The 14,563-nt window shown below is 42.0% G+C and overlaps 1 protein-coding gene across 12 annotated transcripts in view; it reads right to left on the bottom strand.

Moving 5' to 3' along the window:
• The window catches only part of HELZ (helicase with zinc finger), a 182,608-nt gene that overhangs the window by 36,546 nt on the left and 131,499 nt on the right, over positions 1-14,563 (bottom strand). For all 12 annotated transcript variants that reach the window (XR_016223506.1, XR_016223505.1, XM_051825839.3 and 9 more), the window contains 2 exons: positions 13,084-13,291; positions 3,575-3,654 (listed from right to left, as the gene is read on the bottom strand). Coding sequence is in view for 10 of the 12 variants with exons in the window: in XM_051825839.3 (XP_051681799.3) it covers positions 3,575-3,654; positions 13,084-13,291 (288 nt within the window). In the remaining 2 variants the exon portion in view is untranslated. The remainder of the gene's footprint in view (positions 1-3,574; positions 3,655-13,083; positions 13,292-14,563) is intronic.

Consider the following 14,563-nt stretch of genomic DNA (forward strand, 5'->3'; position numbering starts at 1 on the left):
CAACATTAGATAAACCTGCTCGAGCCCAATCACATAAAACCCAGAATGAGTCAACGCTGACCATAAGCATCGCTTTGTTTTGCTTTGTTTTTAAGATTTATTTCTCTATTTGAAAACAGTTACGGAGCAATAGGGAGGAGAGAGAGAGAGGGAGATGGGCAGAGAGAGAGAGAGAGAACCAATGAATAGGAATCTTCCATCCACTGGTTCACTCCCCAAATAGCTGCAAAGACAGGGGCTGGGCCAGGCTGAAACCAAGAGCCCGGAGCTTCTTCCAGGTCTCCCACGAGGGTGCAGGGGCCTAGGGACCTGGGCCATCTTCCACTGCTTTATCAGGCACATTAGTAGGGAGCTGGATTGAAAGTGGGGTGGCCAGGACTCAAGCCAGTGCCCATACAGGATGCCAGCACTGCTTGCTGTGGCTTAACCCACTGTGCCACAGCACCAGCCCCAAATATTGTTTCTAATACCACAAATTGTAGAAACTACCAGAATTTCAGAGTTTTTAAAGAAGGGAGTGCTGTCGTCCTTCTGAAATTCAAGTCTGACCACAAAGTAACAGTGTGCAAAATGAAGCAGAAGCCAGAAGGGGAAGTTTTACTCCAGCTCTGTCAACCTCTCTGCAGCTGCTCCCACCCTGGGTTCTAGTCCTGGTTGGAGCACCGGATTCTGTCCCGGTTGCTCCTCTTCCTGTCCAGCTCTCTGCTGTGGCCCGGGAAGGCAGTGAAGGATAGCCCAAGTGCTTGGGCCCTGCACCTGCATGGGAAACCAGAAGGAAGCGCCTGGCTCCTGGCTTCGGATTGGCGCAGCGCACTGGCCGTGACGGCCATTTGGAGGGTGAACCAACGGAAGGAAGACCTTTCTCTCTGTCTCTCTCTCTCTCACTAACTCTGCCTGTCCAAAAAAATAATAATAATAATAATAAACAAACACCTCTCCCCATAAATCTCCCTCTTGTCACTGACTGAAGTTACCCTCATCTTTTTCCCAGAAGACACCGCTTATGTGTATACTCTGATCACGAGAGAGACCACAATTAGACACCTAAGCTGTGTGTGCAGAGGCCACTGTTTTAATTGCCTCCATCACGTCGGACTTTGCACAGACAGGAAGCGAGGACCGTGTCCTAGAAATCTGAGTCAAGACTATGCTAGTCTACGACACTACCATGGGCTACCAGGGCAGGATGGGGGCTGCATCTGCTACTGTCAGGATTAGATTCTTCCCTATTACTCTCTTAATCCTGAGGCACTGGCTCGGTCAGAGAAGAGAGCTATAAGTTCTTCTATTTGGGCCCAAAGTCAAAGCATCAGGGTAAGAAAGAAACTGAAACAAGACTACCATGTCACCCAGTCCTCTAACAGAGAAGAATCCTAACAAATTCTAAAACAAGGCCGAAAAACCATTAGCTGCCTTGGCCTGAGCTGCTCTGACAGCACCCAAGACTCCTGGGCTCCGTCCTGATCCAGGCTGCCTCGGGCAGATGCCCCTCCTAACGTACCACTCGTTCTCTCCCTGACCCCTTCCCAAAGCGGCTGTCCACTTCTCTCCAGGAGGTTCCCCGGGCTGCTTCGTCTGCACAGCCGCTCCTCCAGCAGGCCCCGAACCCTTCCAGATGCAGAAATTATGAGTGAGACATACTTATGGGACGTAAGTAATGAATACAGAGAACAGCTGCTAAAGCCAGGCTGAGGTTGCAGATACAGATTTGAAAATCATTACCATGGGTCGGACTAGTGTGCAGGAAGAAACCATAGAATGCAAGGAGAGGTGGGACAATGACAGAACTCTGGAAAACTCTAGCTTGAAGACTGGGAATGGATGGGAAGGGTGGACAGTAACAGAAGAGACAGAGGTCATGATGCAGAGTTCTGAGAAGTTGGTATGCCAAAGAAACTGAAAGAAATAAGATGGCCAAAGGCCGAAGTAGCAAGCAGTACCAAATATCAAAGGAACATCAAATGAAAATACACTAAGTGTGTTCCTAAGATGTGGTCATTAGGGCCGGCACCACGGCCCACTAGGCTAATCCTCCACCTAGCGGCGCTGGCACACCGGGTTCTAGTCCCAGTCGGGGTGCCGGATTCTGTCCCGGTTGCCCCTCTTCCAGGCCAGCTCTCTGCTGTGGCCAGGGAGTGCAGTGGAGGATGGCCCAAGTCCTTGGGCCCTGCACCCCATGGGAAGACCAGGATAAGTACCTGGCTCCTGCCATCGGATCAGCGCGGTGCGCTGGCCATTGGAGGGTGTACCAACGGCAAAAGGAAGACCTTTCTCTCTGTCTCTCTCTCTCACTGTCCACTCTGCCTGTCAAAAAATAAATAAATAAATAAAATGATGTGGTCATTAGGAGCTTAATTGTTTCAGTGAAATAAAGCATCTAGACAATGTGGGTTAAGGACTCAATATGAAGAGGTAGAAAAGAGAAATCTAGTTACAGAGGAGATGAAGACCAAAGTATCTTAAAAAAAAAATCAAGGAATTGACATCCTTACTTTAGGCTAAAACAGATGTAAATATCTAATAGGCTGAGAAGAATCAGTAGCTGGAAATAATCTCAAGTGAGAAAAAGGCACAAAGTCTGTGAGGTAAGCAGGAAGGAGAGACTAGTCCTGATGAGGTTGGAGATGAGGAAGTAAGGATATTCAAGGATATAGAAAAGGAGATCTATGTAAGGTTATAAGTTAACAGATAAATCCTGATGATATAAGTCTAAGGCAAAATCATGCCTGAGGGGCTGGGACTGTGGCCGCCTCACGTGCCGGCATCTTATATGGGCGCGGGTTCAAGTCTTGGCTGCTCCACTTCCAAGCCAGCTCTCTGCTATAGCCTGGGAAAGCAGAAGATGGCCCAAGTGCTTGGGCCCCTGCACCCATGTGGGAGACCTGGAAGAAGCTCCTGGCTCCTGGCTTCGGATCAGTGCAGCTTGTGCAGCCATCTGGGGAGTGAACCAGCGGATGGAAGACCTCTCTCTCTCTCTCTCTCTCTCTCTCTCTCTCTCTGCCTCTCCTTCTCTCTCTGTATAATTCTGACTTTCAAATAAATAAATAAGCAAAGCTAAGTAAAAATTAAAAAACTGTAGGGGAGACCCATCAGCTCCAGTGAGATTAGAAAACATGAATTTCCAGTGATATTAATTCAACTCATTTTCTCAAAATGGCTCACAAACATGGAAGCAGGAAAAGTGGATGAGCAGACAGATAAAGAACTCCAGGCCCACGCCCTGTGTGAGGCGACAAGTGAAGGACTTCTTCCCTAGACAACAGTCCCTGCCATTCTGAGACGACTGCCAACAACCAGCTGTAGCTCTGTCTTCATCATCTACCTGATCACAGAAAACCTCTACATTCAAGTCTATCAGAGAACAACAGCATGAGAAATGTCTATCCATCAATAAAACAGTACAGCCGAAAAAGAAGGGAAGGGAAAGACAGCATGGCCCACCGGGTCCTCGTGACACATTAAATATAAAAGACAATACATAAATGTCGAGAGTTTTCTCTGAAACGTCGAGATCCTCAGATGCCCCACTGGACTAAGCCCATCAGAACGTGTTCACTCAGTGTACACAGCATACCTGCTTTGGCTCTGTAGGCTTTTTCTCTGGTGTTCGAATCTTATTAATTTCAGGTCCAGGATTGTTTGTATCACTCTTACCTAAGAAAATATTTAAAAGTTTCTATAAATTTTCTATGGTAGATATGATATTTCCAATGACCAACCAATATTAGATGAAGAAGCAGAATACTTTAAACATTTTATACCTATTATTATCAATTTTCATTACTACTTGGGCTTTGTTGTTAAATTTTCAAAGTTGCCATTTCTCTGCAGAAAAGAAACTATATAAACAAAGCAAACCTCACTGACAAGGCAAAAACTTAATAAGAGAATAAAACTTAAAACATAAAATAATTCCAAAGGATTATTAATCAAACTCAATATATGTAGAACCTCATTAAAAAAAAAATTATTTATTTATTTGAAAGGCAGAGTTATAGAGAGAGAGAAAGAGATCTTCCATCTACTGGTTTCCAGTGGCCACAATGACCAGGGCTGAGCCAGGCCAGAGCCAGGAGTTTCAACCAGGTCTCCGATGTGGGTGGCAGGGGCCCAAACACATGGGCCACCTTCCACTGCTTTTCCCAGGCCATTAGCAGGGAGCTGGATCAGAAGTGGAGCAGCTGGGGCATAAATGAGCATCCACGTGAGATACAGCCATTGCAGACAGCAGCTGTACCCACTATGCCACAGCACTGGCCCAAGGCCTTATTTTCTTAAATCAGACATACAAAAGTAATCCTGCAAAACTTTGGCCATAAATGGAATTTAGCAAAAATCCACATGATGTGTCAATTCAATGTATAGAGTCTAACCATAAAGACATTCTGAAAGGAATAGAAGTACACTGTTTAAAGTAATTGATATCAAACTAAATACAGGTAAATGGCAAACAGTAGAAGAAGCAAAACTAAGATTAAAAAGCACAATTACAGGCCGGCGCCGCGGCTCACTAGGCTAATCCTCCGCCTAGCGGCGCCGGCACACCGGGTTCTAGTCCCGGTCGGGGCGCCGGATTCTGTCCCGGTTGCCCCTCTTCCAGGCCAGCCCTCTGCTGTGGCCAGGGAGTGCAGTGGAGGATGGCCCAGGTGCTTGGGCCCTGCACCCCATGGGAGACCAGGAAAAGCACCTGGCTCCTGGCTCCTGCCTTCGGATCAGCGCGGTGCGCCGGCAGCAGCGCGCCGGCCGCGGCGGCCATTGGAGGGTGAACCAACGGCAAAGGAAGACCTTTCTCTCTGTCTCTCTCTCTCTCACTGTCCACTCTGCCTGTCAAAAAAATAAAAAAAAATTAAAAAAAAAAAAAAAGCACAATTACAATAGACTTAAATAATTTCACATGTGAAAAGCTTTTAAATTATAAGAAAATAACTTTTTGTTTCTTGGATGAACCCTTGATTTTTTTTTTCTGCAAAAACATTCTTTTGGCAATGCTACTGAAACTTTATAAAATGAATTATGCCAGAAAAGCCTTGCCACTAAACACCAAGGGAAAAAACCCACAACATCTGAGATGCAAAATACAGTGGGTAGAACTGGCATTAGATTAGATATTCCAAAAGAAAGCTTGATAAACTTGAAGGCATGACAATACAAACTACTCAGAATGAAACACACAAAAAACTTTTCTAAAGACATCAATTAAAAGAGTAACCATGAACTGTAGGGAAACTTTAAGCATACATTTAATACTGAGGAATTGGAATCTTTAAAGAGGAGGAGAGAGGCTGAGACAAAAAAAAAAATCTGAAGATGAAGGTTGAAAATTTACAAACTTGATAAAAACTACAAAAAAAGATTTGAGAATTTCTAAAAACCCAAAGAAACATGAAGAAAATTAGAACAAAGCATATCATAATCCAATTGCTAAAACTAGTATATAAAAAGTTCTTTAAAGCAGACAAAGAAAAAAGACACTTTAAATACAAAGAAATAAGGACAATGATGACATCAGCTTTATTACTGGAAACAGTGTGATTTTAAAGACAGCACTGTGGCACAGCGGGATAAGCCACACCAGCAACCAATATGAGCACCTGGCTGCTTCACTTCCAGTCCAGGTTCCTGCTGACGCACCTGAGAAAGCAGTGGAAGATGGCCCAAGTGCTGGGGGCCCTGTCACTCAAGTGGGAGAAAGGGACGGAGTTTCAGACTCCTGGCTCCAGCCTGGCCCTGCCATAGGGCTATTGCGGCCATTTGGGGAATGAACCAACAGATGGAAGTCCTCTCTTTCTGTCCCTCTCTGAAACTCTGCCTTTCAAATAAATAAGTCTTTTAAAAAATCATTAAAGTACAAATGATAAAAATGGCCAATCAAAAATCTTGCAAAAATATTTTTTAAAATGTAAGAAAACCAAAGACATTGTCAGACATATAAAAAATTGAAGAATTCATCACCAGTAGGCTTGAACTATAAGGAATGTGAAAAGAAGTCCTTCAGGTAGATGAAAATTTTATGAGATAGAAACAAATATACAGAAAGACTGACTGACTACTAGAATTGGCAACTACATGGATAAGTATGTTCTTTTTATTATTTAAAACTCTTGGGCCAGCATTGTGGTATTGTAAGTTAGGAAGCTGTCTGCAGCACCAGCGTCCCAGATGGGTGCCAGTTGAAATCCCGGTTGCTCCACTTCCGATCCAGCTCCCTGCTAATGTGCCTGGGAAAGCAGCCCAAGTCCTTGGGCCCCTGCACCCACGTGGGAGACCCGGAGGAAGCTCCCGGCTCCTGGCTTCGGCCTGGCTCAGCCCTAGTTGTTGCCGGCCATTCGGAGAGTGAACCAACAGATGGAAGATATCTCTCTCCCACTCTTTCTCTGTAATTCTGCCTTTAAAATAAAATAAATAAATCTTTAAAAACAAAAAACTCTTTAAAAAGATTTGTGGTACTAACATTTGGGCAAGGGATAAACTATAACATATGTAACAGTAAAATGCATATTAACAGCAGCACAGAGGATAGGAAAGAGAAAATTGAAATATTATAATGTTCTTTTACGTAGATAAGTGGAAAAACAGGAATTGGAAAGTAGATTATAGTGAATTAAAGATACATACTATAAACCCCAAAGCAACTACTAAAATACTAAAATAAAGAGTTAGGAGGTAAAATTGAATCATGAACAAATAGTTAACTAATTCCAAAAGAAGGCAGAATAAAAGCAAAAGCAGAACAAAAACTGATTGGGTAAACTGAAACCAAACAGCAAAATGACAGAATCAAACCTAACAATAAACACAGAGGGTCTAAGCACCCACTTAAAAGGCAAGGATTGTCACACTCTATTTTTTTAAAAATCAAGAGCTAACTATGTGCTATCTAAAATAAACATACTTTAGATATAAAGACACAAACAGATTATAAGTAAAAGGTGAAAAAATAAGCCATGCGATCAATAATCAAAGGAAATCTGAAGCAATTACACTGGAATTATCAAAGTAGATCTCAGAACAAAGAATATTACCAAAGTGAAAAAGGCCATTTCACGTGACCCCATCCTCAGTGACATCCCCAACGGAGGGACCAGGGAGTGTTCACTCCGACACCTCCAACTGATCTCGCCCCTCAGGGTCACGGGGTGGGGCTGTCACCAGCCGACTCGGGAAGAGGACGTGGGCATCTGGAGGACAAACCCCAAACACAGGAGAAGCACAAGACAGAGAAGGGCAGATGGGGTTGTCCCCTCCCAACAAGACTGAGTGCTGGGGGTGCTGACCACGAGGCAGGGAGAATGGGGCCCCTGATGGGAAAGTGGGGTCTCCCCGATTTCTCCTCTTCTCTTTTTTTCTCTCCCTCTTTCATACACAGAAACCTATTTTTCAGACCCCTTTTCTCCTTCCTCCCACCTCTCTCTCTCTCATACACCCACATTCAACTATTCTGTTTCTCTGCGCCACACCTCCCTCCCCCCACTTTCCCTTTTTCCCCACCCCACTTATATGCTCTGGAATCTGTGGAGACGCCAGCCCTGCCCAACCAGAGATGCCAAAAATGGGGACACGACTGGACAGAGGACATGGGCCACGCCCCCCGTGCATCCCCACCCTGCCCCTCCAGACGGCTTTATTACCTCATACGCAGCTCATCTTAAACCAATAGAATTGCTCGGTGGAAGAGTGTCTGACTCAGATATCTACCTCGGAGGCAGTTTCTGCTACTTTAGGGAATTCTTGACTGGGCTTTGGGGTTGGACTTTTTTTTTTTTTTTTAAGGAAAGAATAAGAAGCCCTGGGATCCATCTGTAATTTTTTTTTGTTTCTGATATTTTGGTTTGTTGGTGTTGTTGGTTCTTAATTTTTAATTTAGTTTGGGGAAGTAGGTTTTATATATATATATAAAGATATATTCCTTTTTTTAATTTTATTTCTCACTTTCCTATATTAGGGGTGATAGCAGCCAAAGGGGTTCTGGTAAGAGAAAAGGGAACAAGCAGAATTGGTGAAAGGGCCCCCCGTGCCAGGCCTGGCCATCCAGAAGGGAGTTTTGCAGGGCACCACAGTGCTGCCTGCTGGTGCAAGCGGGTCGCTGGTGCTTCCGGTTTGAGGCACTGAGGTGTGGGCCCTGCTGTCCTCCTTACCTCCTTCCCACAACCCCTGGGCAGGTCTGGACTCAGTGGTTTTGAGGCATTTGAAGATGCCACCTTCCCTTAGATGCATCTTTAATTTAAAAAAAAAAAAAAAAAAACTATTTGCAAATTGGAGGTGAACGAATCTGGGAGGGGGTTATTACCAAATATGTTAGATATGGGTTGGGGTGCTTATATGTGTATCTCCCTCAGTTTCCCCAGAAATGTATCTTTTTTGTTTCTCATGCCAAAATCAAGGGGGTGGGGAGAGGAGGGAGGTTGCAAAAAGCCAGGTATGGGGGGGAAGTAGAATCAGCACTGTCCCGTCCTTGGCCCTGAACCCTACCACGTGATCCCCTCAGACATCCTCAGGATTTGACAAAACTGTCAGCGGGAACGTCTCCCGTCAAGGAACTGGGCAGAACTGTGGGGCAGGCTGGGAGTGTGATGGGTGGGGGTGGGAAGCACGGGCCGGGGGCAGTTCTCTCCTCACTTGTAAACTTGTAGTTTCACAGAAAAAAAGACAAAAAAGCCACGCAATTTTAAATAAAGAAATTTCTTTAAAAAAAAAAAAAAAGGCCATTTCAGAATGATAAATGAGCTTATTAATCAAAAAGATCTAATCCTAAATGCTTACCACCTAACAAGAGAACTTCAAAAGTCATTCATTAAGAACTGATACAACTTAAAGGAAAGAAAGACAAATGCTAATTATATTTAGAAATTTCAATATTCCTCTTCAGTAATAGATAGAAAAAGTTGCCAGAAAATCAGCAAGGTTATAATTGAAGAACAACTCTATAAATCAACTAGGTCTGACTGACATTTATAGAGCGTTAGATTCTTCTCTAGTGTACACGGAATATCCTTTCTGGCCCATAAAACAAACATCAATAAATTCAAATGGCTTCAAATTATACAAAATATGTTCTTTGCCACAATGGAATTAAAAGTAGAAATCCGTTAACAGAAAAATTCTTAGAAAATTTCCAATAATTTGAAAACTCATCTTTCTAAATAATTCATGCATCTAATAAGAGGAATTAGAAAGCATTCTGAACAAAATTAAAATGAAAATATAACCTGTCAGAATTTGTGGAAAAGATACCCAAAGAAGAAAATTATGAAATGAATATCCATATTAATCTAAGCTTTCATCTTCACAAAATATGTGCAAAGGCTATATTCTATTTTGTTTTTAATGATGAAAAATTAAACAACTAAGAAAAAACAGAGAGATACCCTGTTTATAAGTCAGAGGCTCAATATTATCATCAGTTCTCTCCCCAAATTGATCTAAGGATTCAACACAACCTCAGTCAGAATCCCAGCTGGGTTTCATGTTTGCATAAACTGACATTTATTCTAAAACGTACATGGAGGGGCCAGCACTGTGGCACAGCAGGTCTTGTAGCAACCAGTATGCTCCACTTCCCCTGCATCTCCCTGCTAATGTTCCTGAGAAAGGAGCAGAGGATGGCCCAAGTCTGAGCCCCTGCTACCTTTGTGGGGACCCAGATAGAGTTTGACTCCTGGCTTTGACCTCTCCAACTCAGGCCACTGCAACCATCTGGGGAGTGAACCAGTGACTGGAAGATCTCTTTGACTCTTCCTCTCTCTGTCATTTTGCCTTTCAAATAAATGAAATAAATCATGAAAAATAAAATAAAATAATATATAGAGAGAAATGGAAAAACCTGGAATACACAATTCTGAAAAGAAGAACATGTAGTAAAAAAAAAAAAAAAAAAAAAAAAAGAACATGTAGTAAGACTTCTCCATCCTGAACTCAGGACTTCTACAAAGCTATAGTAATCAAGACAGCACAGTTGGCATAAATATCACCCGTGCAGTGGTTCAAGGGGACAGACACCATGGATACGTCAAGTGATTTTCAACAAAGGTGTCAAGATAGCATAATGAGGGAAAGCAGGGTTTTCAACAAATGGTGTTAGAACAACCGAACATACAAAATAATAACAAAAAACCCTCAATTCTTATATCATATATAAAATTTAACTAAAAATGAATCTAACATAAGAGCTCAAACTAAAACTTCACAAGAAAACATAACAGGGGGCTGGGGCTGTGGCACAGTTGGGTTAACGCCCTGGCCTAGGGCGCCGACATCCCATATGGGCGTCGGTTGGAGGCCCAGCTGCTGGCTTCAGATTAGCGCAACTCTGGCCGTTGTGGCCAATTGGGGAGTGAACCACTGGATGGAGGACCTCTCTATATATACCTCTCCTCTCTCTGTGTAACTCTGATTTTCAAATAAATAAATAAATCTTTAAAAAAAAAGCAGATAATCTGTGTGACTTTGGGCTAGATTAACATTTTTATATACAACACCAAAAACAGAAACAAACTGATAAATTGGACTTCATCAAAAAATAAAAACTCTAGTCTTTAGAAAATACTATTGAAAAAATAAAATGGAAAAGTTATATTCTTGGAGAAAACATTTTCAAACCATGTGATTAAAGATTTGTATACAAAATATATAAAGAACTCATAACTCAGTGAGACAGCTCAATAAAAACACGTAAAAGGTATGAGTATGAAGATGAATACTGTCACCAAAGAAGATACACACATGACAAACAATAAAGAGATACTTAGCACGGGACATGAAAATTAATACTACATTGAGGTAACATAAGATACCCACTAGAAGGGTAAACTTAAGACGACTGGTACTACCAAGTGCTGGTAAGAATATAAACATCTGGGAATCTCACATATTAATAGTAGAAGGAAAAAATAACATTGCAGTTTCTTATACGTTAAATACATACTTACAACATGCCCAGCAATCTCACTCCTAGGTATTTACCAGAGAAATAAAAACACGTTCACACATATGTTCATAATAGCCAAAATAAATAACTGACATTTCCATCAACCGACAGAGAGATAGATAAACACACTGTGGTGTATCCATCTAATGGAATACTAATCAACAGGGAAAAAGGACAAATCACTGATTCAACCTGAAAAAAGACTACATAAACAACGCTGGCACACAAACAACTATATACTACATGATTCCATTTATATGACAAACTACAGCTGAAAGCACAGGGCCAAAAGTCAGGTTAGAGAATGCCCAGGGCTGGGAGGTGGAGGATAGGACTGCCTACAAAGGGGCGTGAGAGACCTTTTCAAGATGGTGTAAAGACCCTAAATTTTGATTCTGCTGGTAGTTAACAATTCTGTGTATTCGTTAAAACTCATCAAACTGTACATTTACAAGGAATGAACTTTGCTGTATGAGGGTACTTTAAAAAGTTCATAGAAAATGGGATTAAAATTTTTATTTTGATACAAACCATGTATTTTTTTTTTTTTTTTTTTTTTGACAGGCAGAGTGGACAGAGAGAGACAGAGAGAAAGGTCTTCCTTTACCGTTGGTTCACCCTCCAATGGCCGCTGCGGCCGGCGCACTGCGCTGATCCGAAGCCAGGAGCCAGGTGCTTCTCCTGGTCTCCCATGCGGGTGCAGGGGCTCAAGAACTTGGGCCATCCTCCACTGCACTCCCTGGCCACAGCAGAGAGCTGGACTGGAAGAGGAGCATCCAGGAGAGAACCGGCACCCCGACTGCTTTCCCAGGCCATAGCAGAGAGCTGAATCGGAATTGGAGCAGCCGGGTCTCTAACCGGCACCCATACGGGATGCCGGCACTGCAGGCGGCGGCTTTACTAGCTATGCCACATTGCCAGCCCCTGTATTATTTTCCTAATGCATATTTTCCATGAACTATCTGAAGACCCTTCATATGCCTGGATTTCAATTTTTTGTGTGTGCCAAAATGATCTTTCTAAAAATGTATACAAGCTAGAGAGATTGATTCTATCCACCAGTTCACTCCCCACATGCCTACAATGGCCAAGGCTGGGCTGGGGCCTGAGCACAGAATGCAAAGCACACTGCCAGTACAGGCGGCAGGAACTCAACCGCGGGAGCCATCACCACTGCCTCCCAGGTCTGCAGTAGTAAGAGTCTGCAACCAGGGCACGGCGCTGTGGCATCCCCATGGCCGCTGGTTTGAGTCCTGGCTGCTCCACTTCTAATCCAGCTCCCTGCTATTGGCCTGGGAAAGTAGCAGAGGATGGCCCAAGTGTATGGGCCCCTGCTCCAATGTGGGAGACCTGGAAGAAGCTCCTGGCTCCGGGCTTCAGCCTGGACCAATCCTGGCTGTTGCAGCCATTTGGGGAGTGAAACAGCAGATGGAAGATCTATCTTTCCCTCTCTCTCTGTAACTCTACCTTTCAAATAAATAAATAGATCTTAAAACAAAACAAAATATAAAACGAGTCTGGAATCAAGAGCCTAAAACAAGAATCAGACCTAAGTATTCTGATGCTGGATGCTGGCATCTTAACCACAAGGCTAAATACCACCCCTGAACTTATCTTTTAGTTGCATTTATGATGAACTTTTTGCAGTACTCCGGTACATAAATTTACTTCAATAAATTTGACTAGAAAATGCAGCAGGTAATTTTTTTTCTTGTTTGTACCTCTAGCAGATTTCCATAGTAAATAACTACTTTACATCAACTAACCCACAACAACATTAATGCTTAGTATCCCACAAAAATATCTGTGGTCAACAAAATGTTTAATAGGAGAGTGATTTTCATCTCAAGTTTAAATGACTACCATTTAAAACATTCTAAGTAATAATATTTAATAGTTTTTCAGAAAATTGGTAAAACCAACCATAAAGTGGTAAAGTTTAACCTAAAGGACCCTCTGAAATTACATGCAAATTTTGTATCTATGCAAATGCTTGTATCTTAAGGAGACAAAATCCATGGTTTTTATATCAGAGTCTCTCCCAAGGTGATCTATAATCCATAAAAAAGTTAACAATCATACTATTAAAGGAATTCTCTGTGTGGATAGCACTTGGCAGGTCTTAAACTTAGAAAAACAAGAGCAGCCAAGCAACTCACCGTTTCGATTCTGCTCGTGCTGATCCTTCTCTGGATGCTGACTTTGTGGCTGCCCTATGCTGACAGGAGGGTGATGTCCAAGGCCATAAGGTATAGGAGAGCCCCGTCCGTGTGTCTGTAGTAGGTTCATATTGTAGGCCATTGCTGCCTGATGGGTAATAATTCGAGGATCAACTGCAAACCTACCCTGGTATCCTGTCCATGGTACCTAGGATATTATAAGAAATAAAAAATTACATTAAGTATGTTTTGGAAGGCAAACTGCTATAGTGTTGTTGAACAGGAAAAAGTGCATGCACACACTAAGTGTGTTAATCCGATCAAAATGAATAGCTGTAAAGTTGATGTTAATAGCAACTGATAGAATTATTGCTGTCTTAACTGGCCAGAAAATGCCTCCCTGAATTTTAGTGTGAAGGGAAAATGGATCATGTTTCAGGTAACAAAGAAACTGAGGACTTAAAATTGGTAATTATTCCTTAAGGCAGTCAATCAAGTTATACTTTTGAGTCACTTCTCTTCAATATAAATTTCTACATGTCAGAGATTACCATAAAAATTGCCTTTTTAAGTCATAACTGCACAGTTACATAGTTTAATAGACTGAGAGAACAGGGTAAATTTAAGAAAGAAATCACTCTAAGAAGTCACAACTCAAAACATAGGTATTCCTACTTCATATGAATAAACCAAATCATTTAATGTTCATTTATTGCAGGTAAAATTCAAACAGCACATTAACTTGTACTTTTGATTAATTCAACTCCATCTTAAAAACAAGGCAGAAAATAACTTAGGTATGTCTAAATATATAACCTCTGCATATTTACATAAAAGCAATAAGTAGGATGACATCTGAGCTGCTGCCCCTATTACTTTATTGTAATGTTAACTGTGAAATGCAATCTCTTGGAAAACTTGTACAATAAAACCCTCTTTGACCAAGTAAAATATAAATCCTAAGGGACTCCTATATAAAGTAGATGAGGTACTGTTGCCAGGCTGTCCAGGAAGAAATAACTCAATCTACAGTCCTAAGGAAGCGGGCACCACTAACATACTTCTGACAGTTAACTCATTCTCCTTGGCTGCCACATTTGTGAGACCACAGCCAGCATGGCTCAGGTATGTCTGCAATTAAGCATTTTTCCAACTTGGGATGTGGACAGGGGTGCCAAAGATCTTTGGCAATGATCACTTCTACTTGAAATTACAATACTTGGATTAAATGAAAGAAATTGTTTCCTAGGCTAATATTTCTGAATTTGAAAATATATGCATAAGAGCCAAGCAACAAAATTACTAAAATACTCAAAAATGTCAAAGGCAATAAAACTGGGTTTATAAACAAGATGGAAGCCGTCTAAAAATCCGCAGTCTCAGAAAGGATTTGGTAATGTTTTTAAGCGGCAGTGAGATTTTATAAGGCAAGGAGCATCTCAGATATATTGAACCACTGGACAACTAGAGTAATCCAAGC

This window comes from Oryctolagus cuniculus, chromosome 17 (assembly GCF_051225735.1).
Source record: "Oryctolagus cuniculus isolate XC-2025 breed Fujian yellow rabbit chromosome 17, ASM5122573v1, whole genome shotgun sequence".
In the NCBI taxonomy this organism is placed as follows: domain Eukaryota; kingdom Metazoa; phylum Chordata; class Mammalia; order Lagomorpha; family Leporidae; genus Oryctolagus; species Oryctolagus cuniculus.